We start from the raw sequence: 23,152 nt of genomic DNA on the forward strand, positions 1-23,152 counted from the left end.
ACAAAACAAGCAATTTAAATAAGTCAAATTTTGCTTTTGGAAATTGTGATAAACATTTTTAGATATTTTCTGACATTCTACAGACCCAAAGATATCAATAAATCAAGAGAATGATAAAAATCACTGTTAGATGCAGCCCTAATTGTGCTGTAATAGTGTACTTACAAAACAAAATTACATTATCTCTCTCATGGTTGTCAAATATTATGTTGCATGTTCTGTTTGACCATATGTCATCGCAGCACAAGTCCTCTGACTGGTTTGATATAGTGCTTCTGTGCCCAGTTGGCCCACGGAAGAATGCTCGACAAGCAACGAGGACATGGCTGCAACAGCCGTTCAATACGCTGTGTACAAATTGGAGGCAGCAATAACTCAATTGCTGCAGCTAATTCACTCACGGCCGGGGCATGGGTCCAGAAAAGTTGGATAATGCAGTGAAGGCCTGCAGGGATTTGTTGCCCCACAGCCATCTCATTCAATATAGGCCAGGCTTCAGTGGGCATTACTCACTGGCTAAACAAGTCCTGCAGACAGCTAGCCCTACTTTAATGCCCCGCTCCTTCACTTTGAGGCATAAACTTTGTTTTGGGGAGAGGTGAGGTTAATGAATGACCCACAGTAAGTAACTCACTGAGGTAGAGGATTTTTTTTGTCTGATAATTTCCTTTACATTAATTAATTGAAAAAAGGAATTTAGCCTCTTGAAAATATCAGTCATTAACAAATAATTGTCATTTTCACAAAAAGCATAAACTTTTTTTAAACGTCTTTTCGCATTTTAACATTTAATTAGACGTTTTTTATCTATTATATTTCTTTTTCTGTCTATATGGTGTGACAATAGCAGAATTTATAAGAATTAAATAAGATTTTAGTTTTCACTATTTTTTTCTAGGGGTCAATTGATTAATCATTTTAGTCTATGAAATTTTTTAAAAAGAGTGAAAAAATTAAATTGGAATTTCCTTAAGGTTTGGGTGATGCTTTGAATTGTTTGAAATTGATTGTTTTGTCTGACTGACACTCAAAAACTAGAAGATATTCAGTAAAAGAGAGAAAAGCTGTACATTTCACACCGTGAGAACCTGAAACTAGAGAATTTTTGTGGATTATTAAAATTATTGCAGATTAATTTTCTGTCAAACAATTTATCGATTGAACGACTGAATGTTTCAGCTCTGTAAAAATGTTAGAAGTACATTAGCAGTCTTTATTAAAAGGAAATTCATTGAAAGGAAAGCAGAATTCTCAGCAGCAAGAGTATGTAGACTTTAGATACAGTCCCTGCTTTTTGTCTCCTAACACATGGTAAAACTTTCTTTTTCTTCTCCCCTAAATGTTTATTTTTGATCACAGAATAATAAATAATGGTTCATTTATTTTAAACCAAAGATAAAACAGCGGTAATAGAGTTTGCAGCTGCACCACCGTGGACATTTGCACACTCATCTGATTTTTAAATTATGCAGTGACAGTTTATTTCTTTCATCTTTCAGCCAAGTTTCCTTGGTCTAGGTGGTGTTATCCCCCAGTTAAACACCATCACTCAGGATGAGTAATTTAATGCTGAATGTTATGGTGCTCCTGGGAGGCGTTGTGTGAGACCAGTAAATCACGAGCAATGACCTTTGTTGGACTGGTGGTCTAGTTGTGACTGCGAGTGGAATGTCGGTGCCCCTAAAAGACCAACTGCTCATCCTAATGGGATTATAATGAGGAAATATGGTTTGGCTCAACGCACTTGATGGTGATGATACAGTAGTCTGTTACACAGCTACACGAATATAGACCTACATGTCAGAAAATTTTCTCTTGACTCTGATTTATGTTTCATTCCAGACGTAAAGAGAGTTGTCCAGTCATGTTTTCCCACTGAGAACATCTCCATATTTAAATCATTCTTTTCAAACTGGACATTCAGGATTTTATTTCCTTTTGATTTGAGTACTTTACCTCCCTGTCCGATGATATCTGTTATAAAACTGTCACATTTGGAGGTTATGAACACACACCAGGCTCTGGACAGGCACCGAGAGAAGAAACCACATTACCCCATTTTCAGCTCCCCAGGATTGATTTATTGATCACGTACAAAGCAGTGCATGGCACATACCACCTTTTTGTCCATACACTCATAAACGTCCCTATTCTCTCATCCCTCAAAATACAGACTGAAGGCCCCAATGCACTGAAAGCGTCTGACGCACGCATTTTGAATTACACCAATTTTTTTTAAATGGCCAAAACATGCACAAAAAGCGTTTTGAGGCACATCAGACTGCTTTGACGCCCATACTCTGACTTTGTTTCGATTTTCGGGCGTCAAATTAGCACCCAGTGACCAAAGTCAGTGAGGCAGAGATAGAGGGACAGACATGTAGTGAGAGTGCATAGCAGTTTTGGGCAAGAGCTGACGTTAGCTCTGTTAGCTTAGCTTAAAACTTTATAAACAATGAAAACAACCACCATTGCCAACAGCTCTATTACTATCAGTCTTAACTACTGCGTTGTCACATGTCAGACACTAAAAATAAGAACAATAAAAGCTTAGATCCTTAGTCATTATGTTAGCTTAACAGACCTACCTTGAGTTGTCTACCATGACATGTATACTGACACCTACTGGTCATAAAACTTGCTACATAAACCTAACAACAGCATTTAATTAACTTGGTATAAAGTTATGATTAGAGAAAAAAAAAAGATGAAATAAGATGGCTGCACAAACCCAACAGTTCCTCTCCTGCCTTATGTAACATTAGTCTACTCAGATAGAGATATATGGAACATTAATGACAGCTTTAACACAGGTTTGTGCATGCCTACATAAAAATAGCGACCTTTTCCTAAAATGCTGCTGGTTCTTTGATGTTGTAATCTAAAATCCGATGCCTGCAGTGCGCCGCCATTAATCAACACGCGTCAATTATCAGTTATCGCTCTCAGTGTGTTTGGGCCTTGAGGTCAAAAAGACAAAAAGAAGGTGGGCCTTTGTTGTCAGAGCCCTTGGAGCCTATATACTGCCTTTTATATCCTCATCTGAAACCTGGTTTTGTTAACTTGCCTTTTATTTACTTTTTAAAATGTTTTTTTTAGTTTTATTTCTATTTTATTATCATATTTTGTAGTATACAAAATACTACCCTTACTTAGCAGATTTTATTTTTGTTACTTTTCTGGGTAAAACAATTCATTGTTGTGTCTTAACTTTATTTTAATTGATTTTTTAATGGGAATATGAGCAGGTGTCCACAGTCTTTACTACTGCTGGGTTACTTTTGGAAGTGATAAAGTTCCCTGTGTCTCTTTTTTCCCTTTCTTTATATTTTTATTTATTTGTTTATTTATTTAACGGGGACCAGAGTTAGCTGTAAGTAATTTTCATCCGTAGTCCCTGGGCAGGAAACAGAGAATAATAACTCTGCTAAAAGACACTATTATATAAAAAATTACAAATAGAACATACTCATGACACAACGGTTTCAACAATTACAATAGCAAGACAACACAACATTAACAATAGCTACAATAAAACTACAACATTAAGATATGACAAGATTTCATAATGTTAGATCAAGTGTTTGAGTTCATGTGTGATGGGATTTTTTCTTTTTGCTTTATCCATATGGCTTCACTGTGACCTTTAACAACATTTGTGAGGAGATCTAATCCCATAATATTTACAATGCACCTCACTTCCTGTGTTTTCCTTTTCATAACACCTGTCTGCTCCTTCCCAGATGTCCGGACGGATACTTCGGCCCACGATGCTTACAGACTGAGCCGCTGCGGTTGTACATGCCCAATCCTTTCAAAAGTATGTCCACTTGATATGAGCAGCTGAGAACAGAGACACAGTTGTCACTGGATTACCTCTGTGGACTCCTGCTGCCTCCCCCCCACCCTACCCCCACCCCAAGTTCTCTTCCTCTTTCTCCTCCTCTTTCTCTTCCTCAGGTCAACACGCAATGAGCTGTGCACTACACCATGCACACGGTGGTGTCATCCATGGGAACACTCTGCTTCTGCTGTCTGTAGTTGTGCTGTTGATCTAATTCTCTGTCTCTCTCTCTCTCTCCCTCCCTCCCTCCCTCCCTCTCTCCCTCTTCACTTTTTTCTTACGCATACTCTCCTTTTCACTCCACCCTCGCCCTCTCTCCCTCTTTCTGTTTTCTTTCTTCTTTCTCACTCACCCACCACCCTCTCTCTTCCCTCTCTCTTTTTGTGGCTTTGTTTCTTCCCATCAGGTGTCCAAATGACTTTACTGGTGATCGCTGTCAAACCTACGTTATGGCCAGTTTCTACCGTATGTCAATTTCCTCTTCTGTCACTCTGTCAGACTGTCCTCGTGTCATGCGTGCATGCTGGGTGTAGAGAGATTGCATTAATTTCCTGTTATTACCTAATAGTTGTGTCTGTGCCTCCTGCGATGACTCATTCACAAGCTGGCATAGTTTAGCAGAGTCTGTTATTGTGTTTGGTCTGCATGTAATCTTGTGTGCCCTTTAACTCGCAGTGTGTTGCATGCGCGCACCCCAAATACAAGCTGATAGTAAGTTAGAAAGCAACAAGTAGGCGGCTGAATTTAGATGCTTTGTGGAAGTTGATTTGCACAGAAAGTCAGCTGCATGTAACGACACGGTCTAATGGCAAAAAAAAACGATGACTAAAACCCTACCTTTATCTCACGTACTGATGATGCTTGTTTATGCAGTCAGCCGCAAACACAAGCATGTATGATTTACAGCTGATAGAGAGACAGGCCTGAACAATTACCATCAACTAATAGGCATGACAAATGATTGAATCTGTTAAGTGGTGCTCTGGCTTAACTGATAAAGAAATGTTTGTTGAGGGCTCAAAACTTAGTCTCTCTTTTTTAAGATCTAGGCATTTGATTACGTGTTCCCTCCAGACCAACAAGAAACATCATCAGTGTGAAATTGTGACCCCCGTTTAAAATGTGCATTCATCAGTACATAGGCCATACATGAGCCAACATGACAAAAATCCACTCATGTTACTCCAAACTAATTTGATTTGACTTTAAACATAATAGGGGATTTCCCAAAGCTCCAATTATTTACAGCAAATGTTTTAAATGTTAGTGTTCTCGCTCTGTGGATCACAGTTGCGACCAATTTTTTAAACTTTCAAATCAGCTGCACAACTCCCTTAAGACCTACGACCTGTAGCGAGACTCTAGTAAACATCAAACATTGTCACGTCCACACCAGAACGTTCAGCAAATTGCGTTTGTTGCTGGCGCTGCTTCAGCGACACAGTGGTGCTCTCGCAGCAGACGTCATCAACATCGAGTTCACACGCTTCCACTAGAGAGCCGTGTCAAACTTTGCTAGCCTGGGGTCAGAGACGCCAACCCGTCACCACGCCGCACGGCAACATCAGAAACACATCCATCAAGTGCGAAATTATGCCAAGATTAGATAAAGGGCTCTGGAGAGCTACGGTTTGATAGATCTCTGCCCTTGAGGTGTTTCGATGTGAAAACCACTGTTCAGCTGTTGGTTGCTGACTTGTAAAGTAGCTCATGTGATATTGAAAGGAGTGACCTGACAGGTATGAAACATAAACAACTGAGATCTCGTGTAGATTAGACCCACTGGAGAAAACATCAGCTTAAAGACAGAAATGTAAGAAATAATTGCGTGATATGATCTTTTGTGATACTGTTTTATTGATTTTTGATTAATAGTTGACATGCAGAGACTTGTGGCAGTGGTTCATTTTATGTTGCGTTTAAACCCCCCAATGCTAGACAGCAGTGTTGTAGTCTATCTTTGGCCATTTGACTCTTCCACTCCAACATAACAACACGTCGCTGGAGTAACCACAAAGAGCACAGGCCTGTGAAACAGGCAGAGTCATAAAGCTTAAACTGCTAACTTCTTAAATTAGATTGTAATAAATCACAATATATAGAGTATTGCAATGTATCGCAATATATTGGATCGTAACCACTGTACCATGATATGTATCTTATTGCCAGCTTCTTGCCAATAGCTTTTGTGCATATGACGTCATAAACTGTTGCACTGTCAGATGAAGGGCAGGCAACTGGATGCAGACTGCTAATACTGCACGTATGGCTATGCTTTGCGCTGTTTATGGCTCATCCAGTTGATCACATTGGGAAAACAAAAAGGCCACGTTAAGTCCTGAAAACAATAAGAAGTAAAGGGAAGAAGTAAATTAAAAAAGTGGATCAAAAACCTCCGTCTTCAGCCTGGAGGAGTGAAGTCAACTGACTTCGCTCCTCCAAACATTAACGCTTAACGTCAAAGCCTTGTGTTAAACATGCCTCGAGCTGGATGCAATTACAATGAGCTATGACAACTTCTCAGGTGTGTTTAGCCACTACCCAGATTTTTAACGGCGTTTCACCAGACCTCTGGAAACATTTGACCCTGTAAATACGGAAGAAAATAGGAGCTAAAGTTAGCTAACAAAAGCTAGTGAGTTGAAATATAAAGGACAGTTACACCCAAGCACATTTACTCATCTGGCCAAATACAAGATGGCAGTTGTTTCAGTCGTGGACCCAACCACATACAAAATAGTTATAGTCCACTAGACTCTTGTACGCTTTCATCAGCTCACCATGTAGCATTAGAAGCCTAATGTTAGGAGGACTGGAGGGCAAGGATATTTGTAACAAAGGTTGTGTCCTTACTAGGCAAAAATGATCTAGGTATCGGAAAAATCCCTTTTACTTTATTTTGTATGAATCGCATCTAGTGTGAGTTTTAATTTTCTGATGGTACCTGCTGCTGGCAGGTTCATCCAACCCTTTCATGTGGTCACCGCCCACTAGTTGCAATTTACGCAGTACATCGATTTATCACTTCCTGCCCTCCATCTGAATTTCGCGCATCATAATACTGACGTGATTGCAAACAAGCTGCACACAGCCCAGGTTAAAGATAGTGTATGATAATAATATAGAATTAAATACAAAGCCTGTAATTCATGTTAGATAATAGCAAAGAATCTCCTGGTATTTTGCTGCATATTTGTCAGCGTCATGTCTTTGCAAGCCCATGTGTTTTCAATTCAATGTAACTTTACAGTTAAATAACTAACTTCATCTGCTTTCTGGAGTTGCCTGATGTTGCCTACAGAGTCTCATCCCTGTAGTGTGACTTGCGAAGCTTACACACACACACTGTTTGTTGTATGTTTGGCTCAGAGTACAATGCAAAAAACCCCCTTCTTAACTACAAGTAATTTCATCTCGCATTAAGTCGTAGTGCACTGCGCTGAAATTACTTGTTTTTTTGGCAGAGTAGACCGTGTGTGTGGGAGCTCTTTTTCCTACACTGTTTTCTGCATCCTGTCTAACTTCAGTGCAGCTGTGCAACTGCATCAAGGACAGCGTTTAGTTTCTGTTCTCATCCAGACACATGAACACAGAGCAGGCTTTGATTACTCAGTTTACGTGCAAATCCGTTCAAATCAATAACCTGAAAAAAACATTCAGTGCTCCCTGTCCATGATGAAAGCATCATCTATCAAAAACTTGCGTGTACTTTGTAATTCTGTGTTTTATAGGCCTCACCTCTAAACTTAATTAAAGGCTGTTATTTCAAAAAGAAAAGATTAAGCCTCTACTCAGTCCAAGAGTATGATGTAACATCATCTCATTGGCTCCAAGATGCACATCTACAGTAGAAATCACTTTTATGAAAGCCACATTCAGACATGACAGATGCACTCGATGTAGCCTTTTAAAGTGAGCTTTGTTTTTTGGGAAACTACACAGCAATCACTAATGGCCCTTTCACATATTTCACATTTTCTCCAATCAATTAAGGAGAATACATCACATTTTCTCTCAGAGAGCAGGCACATGTGCATATACACACATCCATTCCGCACTTAAAGACCCCGCCTCCTGGAGGGGCGCCTCCCATCCCCAGGAGATACCAAAGAGAAGGAGGATGGCTTCTGCTCCTCAGCCATAAGAACTTGGCTTAACAAGAGCATGTTGTCATAAGAACAGCTGGGACTCGCTTCAACCCAAGTAAAGCAAGTGAGCTGCCAGAGATATGAACTCAGCTGGTTGGTGCAGCCTCCCTATGGCCTCGCTCTGCCATATATTATAAGGTCGAACTGTGATTTCTCTTATTCAGCATGATTATTCCGATGCTGTACAGATACACTCCTTTTAACTTGCCTGTTCATGTGATGGGTGTGTTCGGGAACTGACAATGTAGCGTTCCGAGAAAGCAGAAAACTGAAAGCACAGGTAATCTCAGTGGATGATGCATACTATGAGAGTGGCTAAGCGCCTAATATATTCCCATTAGGAGATTTTGTGTGGTTATGTAACGAAAAAGCACTCTCGGCAAGACTGAAACCAGTGGTGAAAGAAGTGCTCAGAACTTTTACATAAGTAAAAGTAGCAAAACTGCAGTGTAAAAATACTTAAATTGAAGTATAAAAGTATGAGCATTAAAAAGTACTTAAAGTACCAAAAGTAAAAGTACTCATGATGCAGAATGGCCTGTTTTAGAATCTTTTAAAATATTACTGGATTCCTGATTATGGATTTATGAATGTATTCATCAGGTTAATGTCACAACTGGTAAAGGTGGAGCTAATTGTAATCACTGTATGTACTGCTGGGTAGTTTAAACCAGTGGTTCCTAACTGGTTCAGCCCCAGGGTCCAGATTTCTTCTTAGTCATTAGTTCAAGGGCCACACAGTTTAATACATTAGGTGTCACACTTGGATTTGCCCTTATCGTCAAGCTAGTTTTCTGTCTATGTCAAGTAGCTGTCCATTAGTCACTCAATCTACAGCAGGAAATGGCACAAATGGCACTTCAAAATAAAAGCTCTGTGTCGGAAATTCACCGCACTTAAAAATAAAGTGTGTTTTTTACAAATATGACACTTTAGCAAGTCACTTGCGGTCCATTTAGAATGGACTTGCGACCCACCAGTGGGAACCACTGATTTAAACTACATAATATATCACACTTAATTAGTTGATTTATATTTTGAAAAACAAGGTAGAGACTCATGCAGAAGTAATCCCTCTCAATTGTCACTTATGACCCACTGGAAGTTTTCGGTGGTGGTGGAATTATGTGCAGAGACTCTGCCCTCTGCCTGTATTTTCTTATTTTCTTATGATTTTACTGTGTTCAGGATTTTCATTGGCATAGTAGCGACCAGATGCCATCAGCACAAATCCAAGAGAAAGTAACAAATATCGCGGACACAGTGACGAAAATACGCAAATAAAGCGAGGCGAATACCTAAGCAGACATTGTCAGTTTCGCCGGCGATAACGCTAAGAAACATTAACAGAACAACTAAAGTTATCAAATAAATGAAGCAGAGTAAAAAGTACAATATTTGCCTCCAAAATTAGAGTAGAAGTATAAAGGAGCATAAAATAAGAATATCCAGGTACAGTACAAGCACTTTGAAATCATACATGAGTACAGTACTTGAGTAAATGTACCTAGTTACATTTCCACTGCCAGGAGCCTCTGTCAAAAGTCACTTGTTAAATGTAGAAATGATGTGAAAGCAACAACATCAGACTGTGTTGAGACATACAGTACATAGAGGGGTGGAACAATAAGGAATGATGGAGCTTCATTAGAATATTTTAGACATAAAAATCATAAAAAAAGAACTGAAATTAAAATGTGTAGTCATGTAGTTGTATGTAGTGTGGTCTGAAGTGTGTGTTGCATGTTGTAAGTGTGTCCTCGTCTTTGCCCGCGTCATGCTGACAGTTACTGACCAGTGTTTGTTGTCTCAGTATCTGTAATGCCGATGTTTTGTTTGCTCCACCATATATTAGAAGGTGCCACTCTCCTAACCTGGTCTTTTGTTTCTTTTTTTTCTTTTTTTTTCTTCCAACTGTCCAACCCTCTGCAATGGCAGAGCATCTTGGGATTGAATTTATGGGTATGGAACAATCCATTTTGACTCTCAGTCCTAGCATAGCTACTAAATACTGTAGATGTCCTCAGTTCTGACTTGCTCCCGTTCCGTCTGTGGTGTGGACTGTTAATCATATCGTTTAACCAATCAATCAATTTAACAATCTCAACCGATTGTACCATAACTCATGATCATGACAAACCCTCAGCCGATGCAACTGATCCTCCATCAATCATTATTAACATGGATGTCATCACTTGCACCCCTCATACATGTGTAACGGAAAAAGTAGATCTATTAACTGAGTTTCCGTCTGACTCACAGTAGCATTTTTTTCCTTTTTGGACTGATTTTTGGTTCTTCATTTCATCTGTAACAAGCATGATGTATCATGTTTGTGGCTCCCAGATGCCTTTCCTCAATCTTCAACTCTGTCTGTCCAATCCTTTTGGTCCCAAGCCTCCACTGTCTGTCTGTTCCCTTTGACATGCCATCTCTTCCCTTTAATTTATGTGTGATCTTGTCCATGTTTCTTGCATCACCCCGTCGTTAGCATAGCTGAAATGTAACTTTGACGTATGAAATATAATACCCGTGTTACTGGTTTGAATTATCCTTCAAGGAGTAGATGCTGTGATGTGAGCATGCAATGCTATATTTAGAACCTACAGTCATGTGTTTTCTTCAACCTGCCGCTATTTCCATCCTCCTTCATTGTTAGCTCTTGTTTTCTGCTACCTTTTCCAGAGAAGCGCTTCAGTGGTTGAGAGTGTATAGTGGATGCTAAAGGGGTCTTTTCACAGGTCATGTAATTACACAAGTACATTTAAGTACTGGACCATGAGGACATTGTGTTGTTACACCAGCACCATTATCATGAGTATGATTTATTTACCGTGTCAGAAACTTGACACAAATTGGTATCCTGTTGTAAAACTGGGCTGCTTCAGATGGAGGGAGATGGACAAATTCAATTCATTTTTATTACATTATTTATCAGCGACCACGCTGCCTCTTTGCTCCATCATTTTCTCCAGAGACACAAAAAGTCTACCTCAACCTCGCACAAGCTCTTCTCTGGAAAAGCAAAAAGCATCAGTCGAGATTTCTCCAGTTTCATTTTTAATGATATTTCATTTCAAAATTCACTTGTTTCTTAAATTACTGTAAAATAAGATCTCATCATTGTGCTGACTGAACGCCTGAGCAGATGGAGACTTCTATAAGTGCATGTCAAACATTGCACATTTCCGAATCACATGTGCACTTGTGCTATACTGCACAATTTGCAGGTTCCGCTAGTCACCCATGAAAGGCCTGAACCATTATAGTATCATATATAATTTGAAATCACTTCAAGTTTTTAGAGAATACAGTTGCTTAATAGATCAATCTGAGTCCCTGCCCCCACCCACGCTGCCTTACCGCAGCACAGGCAGCAACAGCATCTGTTGTATTTGTGATTATGTGCGAGGAAAGGTTTGACTGTGAAGTGAGTTGTCAGAGGAAGATGAAGCTTCATACTGCTCAGGATTTAGTCCAAAAAGAGAAAGAAATGCAGATCTACAGTGGAAAAAAAAAAAGTGGGAACCTGCACCTTCAAGACACTAATTTTTTCCCCTGTTATTTCTCTCACTGTGTGCATGTGGTGTGTGTGGGTGCGTCTGTGTATTTGTGGGTGTGATGTTGACAGAGGCAGAGGAACTCTACCAGAAAAGAGTCCTGACAATCACGGGTATTTGTGTGGCTCTGTTGGTGGTGGGCATCGTGTGTGTGGTTGCCTACTGTAAAACCAAGTAAGTCCTGCTGATAAATGGATCAGCTCATGTCGTCTTTCCTTTCAGATTTCTATCATCAGCTACATTTTATTAAAAAAAAAGATAGACTCAGATTGATGACTGATGACTGTTTGCAGTGCCTGTAATTGGTAGCATGTGGGAATAATAGACATACTTACTATGTTTACTGTCTTAAAATGTAGTTTTTTTTTGTCTTGTTGACTGGTAAAGTAGTTAATTGAGCAAGTAAGACAAGAAAAATGTTAAGTTATTACTTAAAACATTACATATTTTCCCTCTTACCTGTAGTGGTATTCATCAGTCCAGATTGTTGGTGAGTGTTTGAGATGTCTGCCTTCTCTTGATCGTATTGGAACTTGATGGCACTCGGCTTGTGGTGCTCAAAGCGCCAAAAAATACATTTGAAGAACTCAACAGCAATGTCTCTTTCCATAAATCATGACCTGCTTACTTGAGTTTCATATGGGAGCTATGTTCTTTCTACTGAACTACACCTGCCACCCATATGCAAGATGTAAATATTAATGACGTCCTCATAGGCTGAGCTGTAACGTCAGCTAGCTCAGTGGTGCTAGGTGAGCTAGCAGTAGATGCAAGCTTCCTTCTGCGCTTTGATACAGTTGGCAGGTAGTTCGGTAGAAGGAAAATAGTTCCTACGTGAAACTGCCAACAACAAGGTCTGTTGTTTGTCTTGAGTATCTGGGTCATGATTTCTGCGAAGACATTTCTAAATATAATTTTTGGCAGACATCTCTGAGGCCAGTGTCTCCAACTCCCAGCAACTCACCAATCTGGTTTGATAAACAGCACTACAGGTAAAGGGAAAAATATGTATTTTTGATTTTGGGGTGAACTGTCCCTTTAAGGTATCTCAACAATAAAAAAAGAATGCGAGAATGACCAAGATTTACTCTACAGGAAACAAAGAAAGAAGATGCACAATCATCTGCGACAAAACATGTGTCCAGAACATCCCAATCGTAACCTTGCTAACGGACCCAATCACCCAGGACCAGGCCCAGAGGAAATCCCTATGGTAGATGTGAGTTTCTGAAAGAATTCCTAACATTATTAAAGTACACGCACACAGATGTACGCCAAATGGTTTTATGATTAGTTACATAATCAAAGCTTGTCTTTTTTTTGTCCACATTCTTCCCATCTGCCAAATCCATTTCTCCCCGACACAGTACATATCAAAGAACGTCCCTGCAACTGAACGAGTCATACGGCCTGCAACAGAGGGATCGTTCCCTGCCAGCCATGCCTCTTCCAGATCTCACAACTCTTCCACACGAGCCCATTCATCAACTCACAGGTGAGCATGCACCATATGGTATGTGTGTTGGCCCTCATGCCTTTCTCACATTCAGCACTATCCTCTTATATAAGTACAGAATCTCACACTAAGAGGTTGATTTATTCGAATTTGGCTAAATGCCCTTCCTCTGAACAGGTGCTTCTTTTTTAAAAGGCATACTTCTTTGGGGGAAAAAAAGAGAGTCATATTACACGCTGGGCTGTGTGCGTGTTAACACCTTTTTTTATTTGTCAGACATGAGGAACGGACATGGAGCCTGGAACATTCTGACAGCATCCTCTCTGACTCGCCGGGAATGATGTCATCATCCGTGGGGACCAGTAAATGCAGCAGTCCTGCGTGCATGGAGGCACGGGCCCGGCGCGCTGCACACTGTGGTTACTCTGACCCCCATCGGCCGGGCTTGCAGTACGGAGACTCCTTCGACTCGCTGGGAGACTCTCCGCACAGCGACAGGTGGGAAACAGGCCCGTGTGGCTGATGTGGCACTGGGTTTGTCGTGAACATTTTGAGAAGTTTCCTCTCTCTGCTGGTTCTCTCTCAGCCTCGAGAGGCCAGTCAGGGCACTCTGAGAGACTCAGTGGAAACTGGCATACAGCAGGCATGATGATGAAATACGCTAAGGTAGGCAAGAGTAAAAAACAGTGCTTATTTCAATGGGACCTCTGTGCATACAGCTACTGTAACATCACTCCCTGGCCAGTATTTAATTCTGATCGGCCAAAGCATTCCCTTTAATGTCCTCAAAGAACACTGTGACATTTTAGGAAATACACTTATTTCCATCTTTCCTAGAGAGACATAGGGATATCAGTTCCATCTTTGTGTCACAGAGAAAGGTCCATGATGAGTTTAGCCTAGCATAGCACAAAGAGTAGAAGCAAGAAGAAGCAGTTAGTCTGTCAGAAGTGAGGAAATATGCCTTTCAACAACTCCAAAGCTGACTATATTTATCCTGCACCTATTTCTGTACTGAAGGCACAGAGATATCAATTGTCCCATGTGACTCTGGGAAAGATGGCAAAGATGCATATTTCCCAAAAAGCTAGTGTGCTCCTTTAACATCAACCCCAACATGACAGCTCAAATGCAGTTGATTCACTCCAAATAACGCGCTTTCAGGTCTTCCACATGCTCTCTTTTTTAGTAGTTCTTAATGTCACCCATGGCCTGAACTTGAACTTGCTTTTTTAAATGCCTAAGGTACACCTCCGGATTTTGTTATAGGGCCCAACAGTGATCCTCCAAATCCCAAAATGCTCCTCCTGCTCACTGCTGATCTTTTGAATTCCAACACATTGCACTGCTAAGCATCCATCACTCAACAAGTCTGCGTTATCATTGAGCTGGGAGGAAATCTGGGGTTATGGGAACACAATTGGGCCCTTTACTAAAATTATGGAGTGTACGCTTAAGCAAAACAGTTGGTTAGGGTTTTTTCTGCTAAAAGTACAGATATTTTGTTAGGGACGGGAATGATGGCCCACTTATGAAGAGGAAGTCTGTCTTTGTTGACCCTGTAATTAAAGACCCTGTGTTTAAGGTTTGAAAAAACATGCTAAAGGTCGCTGTACATCTTCTTTTGTATAGCTGACACACAGAGCCTCATTCACCTTTGTTAAAACCTTCAGAATGACTATTATTAACCCTAATGTCTAACATTATGGAATTTTGATTATGCTCAGTCCACTTCAGATGAGTCACCTTAGAGTGAAGCCACACGAGTTTCTGTGGACAGGACAGTATGACATTCACAAAATCTGATCCAAGGTGGCCACAAAGCTGACATCCTTAACTGAGATTAATTCTTAACAAATCAAAAGGTGGTCACATTCTCAGACGAGTGGGACATTTGAAGTAATCAAACCCTTGCACAAGTTTGTCATTGCAAACAACTGATTAAGCAAGTGCAAAGCCAGGTCACAAGTATGAAGATGCCTTTCCGTCTCACAAACAAAAAACGGAACTGAAAAGATATCTAGGTCAAATTCATGTTGTGCAGTTTAGAAGCATCTACTGGATCCCAGATCATCTGCAGCGAAGGTGCAACTTGATGAGCCAAATGGTGCCTGCCTTCCTGCCGTTTGACTGCACCATACCATTACATATACTTTCTATTAGTACATAACATTCAGGCCAACCAAAGACATACTTACAACCAGATGTAGACCTTTCACACCTAGCGCATTAACTAATGCCTGTTATTGCTGCAAAATGCATACCTGAGGTGCTGAATGTGCAATTCTGCACATGTCCAGCCTCAGTCGTGCTAAAACAACTGAGCCAAACTAAAAATGTAAAGGAGCAAGGAGGTTCCCATTGTGTTCATAGCTGCATGTTTCTGTTAAGTATTATAACATTTCTAGAACTGACATGACTGACAGAGTGTCCAGCACCAGCTGCCTGCTGCAGCAAAACACAAATATGATATCAATCAAAAGAACCTGAAAAAGAAATTGAACTGTGCAGTGCTGGCAATTGTTCTCTGAAAAACAGTATTTAAATCAAATGGCCAGTACCTATAGCCTGTCAAAACCTAAACAGACGCGATGTGTCTTGCTTATATGCTTGAGCTGTAAGGTATCAACAATGTCAGCATACAACAAGTCTGTATACACGAATAGGGCCTTGGCCAATGAGTTGTTATGCAGAGCCAGATTGCATAACCAACATCCCCTCAGAGTCATTCCAGGTAACAAGCGCCTCTTCCATCATGGCGACAGCTCCTGCATCAGCTGAATCAGCACTGTTGTGGGAATATCTCAGGCTTGTGTCTCACACAGCATGTTGTAGTTCCCTAAAGGCATTGTGCATACCGTACAATCACTCTGATCCACAGTCGGTGAAATGTGAATTATGAGTTGCTTTTCAAATGTACTGACATAATGTTTAGTTTGGTTATGATTATGACTGCAGGAAAACATGTTACTAACAACACCAATAAGTTTCTGATGTTTTGACAATCCAGACAATACAAAATTTGGGAAATAGGGTTTTAGCTGAAGTGGAGGAGGATGAGAAAGCGACAACCATGACAACCGAGTATGAAGCACAGACTGTCAGTCAAGAAAACACACTCAAAAATGTACCTGTCTTTAAAGGTTAAAGGGGCTTTATGCGACGTTCAGAGCATTAATATAGCAGTTTGCTATGTAAAGATGTAGTGGAGTAATGGCGTCCTGGGCAGACAATCAAGTCACACTCCCTCTGTGTGTGTTGCACACACAGGGGTTCGTTTATGTTAGTGCATGCAAATCCCTTTGTGTGTATCGCATTGACTAGCCAGTGGCCGCCACTCTACACTGTGCTCGTACAGCTGTTACTGCTGGTAACACCATCCTGCCTCATGGTATCGTCGCAGAAGCGTAGTGCCCAAACTTCAGTTCTCCCCGGGCAACACGATTAGCTCTGTCTGCGCTGTTGCAGTCGTTAGCGCTGTTCATGCTGTTAGCTCTGTTAGCTGCCGGCCGCCTCCACATTGAGAGCCGTTCGCACACAACCTGAATCAAACTCTGAATCACAGATATGCTCTGAATGTTGTATACAGCTCCTTTAATATTGAGTTTCTACTTAGAGAGTCAGCCAAGTTTTAAGAGTCATAAGTGGTTCTGCATCTTTAAGAACCTCTACACTGACATAAGCATCCAGCCATGGTGCCCACACGACCATGGCACATGTTTGAACAAAGCTTCCCTGAAATGACAACAACAGTAACAAGAGTTCATCTGAGTGTAATATGGGGGTGAGGATTCAGGAGGTTGCATCAGGACACTATTCAATAGCTGACAGCTCTTTGTGCAGAGATATGGAGTTGGTTAGGGTATTGGAGAGGATTAGCAATAGTATGATCTGCATACCAATAAGCCTACACACTAACATGTGCTTAGAAAAAAGATAGAGTGGCTTAAGTGCTGCTTCAAAGCATGCTTGATATGAAAACAAGACCAGCAAAGTTTGAATCTTAGTTCCAAGTAACAGCTAGACATGAAAGGCTTGTTTTTGACTGTTCTAAAGTAGGACACTGGGTTGGCTGGGCGATCTTGTTGGGCAGGTTGGTCCAGAGCCCGGGGGTGCAGAGGATGACGGTTTACTCACTGTCAGTTTTCAGTAGAGTCTAAAGGGCAGCCAAAACAGCTGCTCCTGCCTGAGGACCTCAGGCTGGGCTTTGGTTTAAACTGTCTGAGGAGCTCAGATATAGGCAGGTGATCGTCGAAGAACTGCTGCAAATGCTGAGGAAAACTGTAAACCCTTTTGTTATGCAGAGCCGTGAAAACATGTCTGTTTCAACCCCAGTTCATGTCTGAAAGGTGAACATAAGTTTGAATACAAAAGGTTTACCAATATTAATGGGGATAATGATAATAATTGTACTTTTAATTAATAAAAGAAGTGGATCTAAAATAGATCCTTGTGGGACACCACATGGGCATGTTTTGCCATAAAAAGTAGAAGTGAGTATGCTTACCCACCTTACAGCAGTTCAGTTCAAAGGAAAATCTAGGTTAAATCTATGTATGGAAAAATATTTTTTATCCATTGAATATTTTAGTGCCCATTGACAGTTTGCCCTTGTAGGCCTTTTCCAAGAAAGCCTTTTCTGACAGAAATGTATTCATTTTAGCTCAAACCAGTACTTTTTTCCTAACCTTAAACAAGAGATCACTTTCTGGTAGAAAGCCCTCAAGGAGAATTTCTCCAACTGTGGTGCAATGTTCATTTAGTTAACAAAATGACTGAGTTCTGTACACGCCTCCTCTTTCTTACCTCTGTTCTTTACTCTTCTCTACTTAACTATTTACTTCATTCTGTATTTGCTACAGATATGTGTCAGCCCTGACGACACCAGCCCGCCTCTCGCCAGTGGATTTCCATTACTCATTGCCCTCGCAGGTGCCTACCTTCCAGATCACATCCCCCAATGCCAGCCACGCCATGTCTCTCCCTCCTGCTGTCCACAACCCGTACCCTCTGGAGGATGACCAGCCTCTGCTGCGCCGTTACCAGGTGCCCCTACACGATGCCCAGTGCCAGGAGCCCTACCGGCAGCAGCGTCGTACCTATCTAAATGACAGCAGGGGCAGCCTGCCCTCCAGCCCCTACCGGCTGGCTGAGGAAGAAGACTATGAGACCACCCAGGAGTATCTCTCCTCTCGGGAGCAACCAAAGAGAAGTGGGTCCAGTGGAACTGGTAGCCGGCGCTGGCGGAGATCCAGACTGAATGGCCACGTGGCCCCGCGTGGATACGAGGCATCTCGAGACTATGGGTCTCGAAGCTGCCTAACAGATAGTGAGTCAGAGGAGGACGGTGAGAGCACGCCCTTCCTCAGTATGCAGAACATGAATGCCGAGCCCTCCACCATCTACAGGCCGGTGGACAGTCGGACTTCTCACTCATCGGGGCGGCACAGTGGGCATGGGAACATGCATACAAGACTGACACACTCACGCTCCAAACCGGACAATACACCCCATTAAAGAGTGAAAATGAACCAACAAAAATCAATATAGTATAGACCTGCATCTATAAGAAATATTTTTATTTTATATAACTGACAGATATTCTAAACAAATGAAATATTTATTTTCATTTTAGCAAAAGTTGTCTACTAGTTAACAGCAAAGACTTTTTTATAGGGAAAACTCTATTTATATGTACATTTTGATTTACAGCATAAAAAGATGTGCCAGTTTTTTCACAACGTAAAAAATAGAGTAATATTGTGGTGCCTTTTGCTGTATGCCGATGCCAGAGGGCCAGTGGAGGTTTTTGTAGCCTTTCTTATATGGACGCCTCATTTTTTATACACGATTATGTTTTTTTTTTCTTCTCTGGTTTTGTTTTACTTTCTTTCCAAGTTGCATTTTTTGAGGAGTCTAACCCCACTGGAACATAACCCCTTCCATGTCACGCAATATAAACCACTTCAACATAAAGTGTATGTTTACATTAATATGATTCGCCTGTAGGGTTTATGATTTGGGATCTAATAGAACTTCTGATAAATACAGATACAGAAATATAGATCCTTTTTGCCCTCTGACTAATGTCTACAGAGAGAGAGAAAGAGAGAAAGAGAGAGTGAGAGACTGTGTGGTTGTGTATGTGTGTGTGTGTAACTGACCGTGTGTGAGTGTGTGTGTGTGTGTGTGTGTGTGTGTGCGCGCGCATGTCAGTTTGCTTGCATGTATTTGTGATTGTTAGATGAATTTCATTGTTTGTTGTGGTGACATCAAACATGTGGGTCTTCTGGTGTCACAGCAGAGCTGACAGAAGAGAGTGTGTCAGAGGTTCACAGAATAGTGCTTTATCAGAACAGTGACCCCCCCCCCCCCCCCCCAGTGTAGGTGGACAGGTAAGGCTGCTGTGTGTTATGCAGGTCATTGCTTGATGTGTTTACAGCTATTCTGCCCCTTTCCCCAGCCTACCCCAGTTAAGTCCCCTTTTATTTCCCCAGCAGGTTTTCCTCATGTTAGTCTGTTATGAGGCCAACAAAACACTGAGCCGCTTGGCACAGGGTGACCCCTGCCATCAGAGGTGATGGCAAAACAAAAAGATTGCATCTGTTTTCACTCAGCTCAGCCCCTAATCCCATGCCTCATCATCCTTCTGTGTCCATTCTGTTTTTGTGGCTCGTGTTAAAAGGCCACACAGTGTCTCAGGATTTCCACATGCCTCCCCCCAACTCCCTACCCCCTCCACCTTAAACCCTGCTCACCCTCTTCCTCAACTTAAGGTCTACCTAAGACTAAAGTTCTCAGATAATGAAGGCCTAAATGTTAACATACAGCCTACCAGTTCCCTGAACACTCCCATACAGAGAGAAGGAAAGTGGAAGCAGCTCGGCAGAGAACAGTGCAGAACACACTCGACAATAGAAATGAAATAGCTGTGAAACGTTGGAGGATCATACAATGCAAAAATATGCAAACTTTCTATTTTGCTGTTTGATTACATCATTTTCTAAGAGGTGACTGTAGTGTGTTGTGTGTGGGGAAAAAAAACGATGTGATGCCTATAGTGTAGAATGAAATAACATGATATAAATGCATATTTACATGAGTTAGTTTTTAAAGCCATTATGCAGCCATCTATAAAGTTGTCGGCCTTTCTTGTTCACATACTCATGTCCATCGAACGACTGTGTCCATGAATTGTTTTATCACTTGCTTTAGACCGCTCCACTTTACATGCACATTTCCAAGTAACGTCGAATAGCATCCAAATAGTGTCTCCTCCGATAGTACTGTGTACTGCTTTGTCTCGTTGACAGATCTAGTCATTTCAAATTTACTCCGTGAATGATGATAATTTTGAAATAAACAAAATCATTTAAGCCCCCCCGTCCTCCACTGAAGGAAAAGTAAATATTTCAAAGGTATTTCATGAAATGTCAAACCCAAATTGACTCAGTGAGAGGGAACAGTTGATGCTTCATCACTGTTGGTGTGTTTCTACTCCTCGTTTTAAAAAAAACAAATGTATGCTGAATTATGAAATGGTCTTAAAAAGATTGATCTGCAATCTAACTGCTATATGGTAAATGCACAGTGGTATTGTTATAGAGAAAGGTCTTTGGTCACACCTCACTTGCAGATATTTCATTGAGTTTCTCACCTCTGGGTCTAATTTTGTATGTCTAAAAAATGCAAAAGAAGACAGTGCTCCTCTAGTTTAAATGTGATACTCCCTTCACTTTGCCAGTCCTCTCACCAAAATGAGATGCTACCAGGCACGACCTGCCAGTCTCTTCTGTTTAATTTTATGACCCCACCCCACCCTAACCCCCGACCCCGAACCCCCTCACCTGACCCCACCCTCGCTTGAAATGTTTGAACACCTCTCCTCTGCATGTCCTTGTGGTCACGGTTAGATGGGTGCATGGTAAAAAAGCAGCAGACAATTCTTTTCCAGTCAGTGAAAGTGTATTTCATTTAACATTCAGCAATAAAAAAGAACCTTTCCCTCATGTCATTCCTGAAATATGCTAGAAAAAAAAAAGAAAAAAATGCGAGATTGTCATAGATTGTAAAATAAAATGAAAAATGAATCCACCTGTTCATATGAGAAAATAAATCTTTATTCATATCATTTTACGATGTAGTTATTTCTGTAGAAAGCTTTGCTCTGCATTTTGACTCATCTTTTATCGTGACTTAAGGTTTGACTCGTCTGACGTGATGCATACAACACACGCTGTGTCTCCAGAGTACACACATAAAATCCAATAGTGATATATGTTTAATCTGGTGATTGAAGGGTTATAGATTAAAAAAAAAACTGCTTCACGTGGCAGTGTGCTCAGTAAAGTCATAGCTCATACAGTGGCTTAAGTGCAAGGACAAACACAAGCAAATAAAAACACACAGCCTGTGTGAGAGATGAGCAGTGTGATACATTTTTAGAAGAAAAAAAGTATGGGGCACTTCTTGAAATTAAAAAAGAGGATAGCTCCACTGAAGTGCTTAATTTTTTAATCAATTTAAATCTTGATGTTTCTACAGCATTACTTTAATAAAAAAAACCCTATTGCATATATATATAAAGACGAATTTGGCCAACTGAATAAAAAGCCTTAATATATTAAATTCTTTAAGAACAGGTCAATATTTCATGATACATTTTAGCTTTTATTATGTAGGCTACAGATTCTCCAAGTGTATTTTCATTTAGCTTCTGCAGTAGCACAGATTTACCACTAGATGGTGTCACAACAGCAGGATTCATAAGTCACAGCAGAAGAGTTCAACGTTTGCAAGGCATGAGTGGGACTCTGCACTGTGTATAGTATAGTTCCTCATTTGATACAAACACAAATATTATTTTTATGCAATTATTATTTTTTTTTTTGCTTTTTTTTTTTTAGAACAACCAGGAAACAAGAAACATGGAGCATATACACTCTGAACCCACAACATCCAAACCCACACCCGCTCCCCAAGACTGGCCAGCACAGACAAACAAATCAACCCCACTAAATACACTTAATACACATGTGTGTATTTAGTGGGGTTGATTTGTTTGTATATTATACAAAATATACTGTCAAGATTGAGTGATGATAATAATCAGGTATGCCAAGTGAATTAACAGCAACAGAATGGACCTGATGGAATTCACTGACTGATCTTTGAGTGGTGTATCTGAGCTTTTCCACCTTCAAGTGAGCCATGACATCATCAACCCAGCGTCCAAACAGAGAGGTTAGACTTCCAGTTACACAGAATGAGACGGCTTGCTAGCAATGATGAAAAGGCCAAAGCACAGGTCTGGGCTTGGGAGAGACACAGATCGCTTTGGGCCACACCAAGTATTGCCAACTGCAGCTCTGGGTCTGTACGAAAATACCTCAAAAATCTTGTCCCAGAATTGTTCCATCCTTGGGTATGCCCAAAACATTGTGCTAAATATAGGCCTGATAATTAATAATTATTAATTTTGTGCCATAAGACTATGACATTGAAGTTGCATACAGTAGAAACTCAGTGTCATCGTATTTAAAGGGGAACACCATCTAAATTAAGAACTGCAATGTTATATCCACAGCTGAGGAAAGTTCAACTGATATTTGTGAACATGAGCAACTCTCTCTCAAAGCTAGAAACCAGAGAAGTAAGTCTCAACCTTCTGAAGTCATAAGGTAAAAAGTCTGGAGCTGCTCCACAGACAATGAATAGGAGACTGATTTTATGGACCCACAGGTTTTCTTTTTTTATACCCAAATGAGCTTTAGTCTTTTGTAGTGTTCTCAGTGCTGAAACAGAAAATATACCCATATACTCAGAACATTCCCCTGGGTGCTCTCAGTGTCATGTAGATCAGTCATTCCCAAGTGGTGGGGGTCCATTCAGAATGGACAAGCACAAACACGTCAAATGTGTAATAAAAAACACCTTATTTTTAAGTACAGTGAATTTCCGACACAAAGATATTGTTTTGAAGTGCTGTTTCCTGCTATAAAGGAAAGCTATCTGACAAATGCAGCAAATGAGCTTGACGATATGGCCAAACACGACTATGACGCTGAATATATTGAACTGTGTGGACCTTAAACTAACGACTAAAGAGTAAACTGGATCCTGTGGCTGGACCAGTTAGGAACCG

At 40.8% G+C, this 23,152-nt stretch overlaps 1 protein-coding gene across 3 annotated transcripts in view; it reads left to right on the top strand.

The window, feature by feature from the left end:
• The window catches only part of LOC125898908 (pro-neuregulin-2, membrane-bound isoform-like), an 86,520-nt gene extending 67,394 nt beyond the window's left edge, over positions 1 to 19,126 (top strand). For 2 of the 3 annotated variants that reach the window (XM_049592963.1, XM_049592962.1), the window contains exons 5-11: positions 4,251 to 4,309; positions 9,931 to 9,954; positions 11,624 to 11,726; positions 12,648 to 12,771; positions 12,920 to 13,047; positions 13,285 to 13,506; positions 17,871 to 19,126. In XM_049592963.1, the coding sequence (XP_049448920.1) occupies positions 4,251 to 4,309; positions 9,931 to 9,954; positions 11,624 to 11,726; positions 12,648 to 12,771; positions 12,920 to 13,047; positions 13,285 to 13,506; positions 17,871 to 18,525 (1,315 nt within the window). In that variant the 3' untranslated portion in view covers positions 18,526 to 19,126. Of the gene's footprint in view, positions 1 to 3,743; positions 3,821 to 4,250; positions 4,310 to 9,930; positions 9,955 to 11,623; positions 11,727 to 12,647; positions 12,772 to 12,919; positions 13,048 to 13,284; positions 13,507 to 17,870 lie in introns of all 3 variants that reach the window. The other variant, XM_049592964.1, reaches the window with a different exon arrangement.
• The last annotated feature ends 4,026 nt before the right edge of the window (positions 19,127 to 23,152 follow it).

This window comes from Epinephelus fuscoguttatus, linkage group LG12 (genome assembly GCF_011397635.1).
Source record: "Epinephelus fuscoguttatus linkage group LG12, E.fuscoguttatus.final_Chr_v1".
Taxonomy (NCBI): domain Eukaryota; kingdom Metazoa; phylum Chordata; class Actinopteri; order Perciformes; family Serranidae; genus Epinephelus; species Epinephelus fuscoguttatus.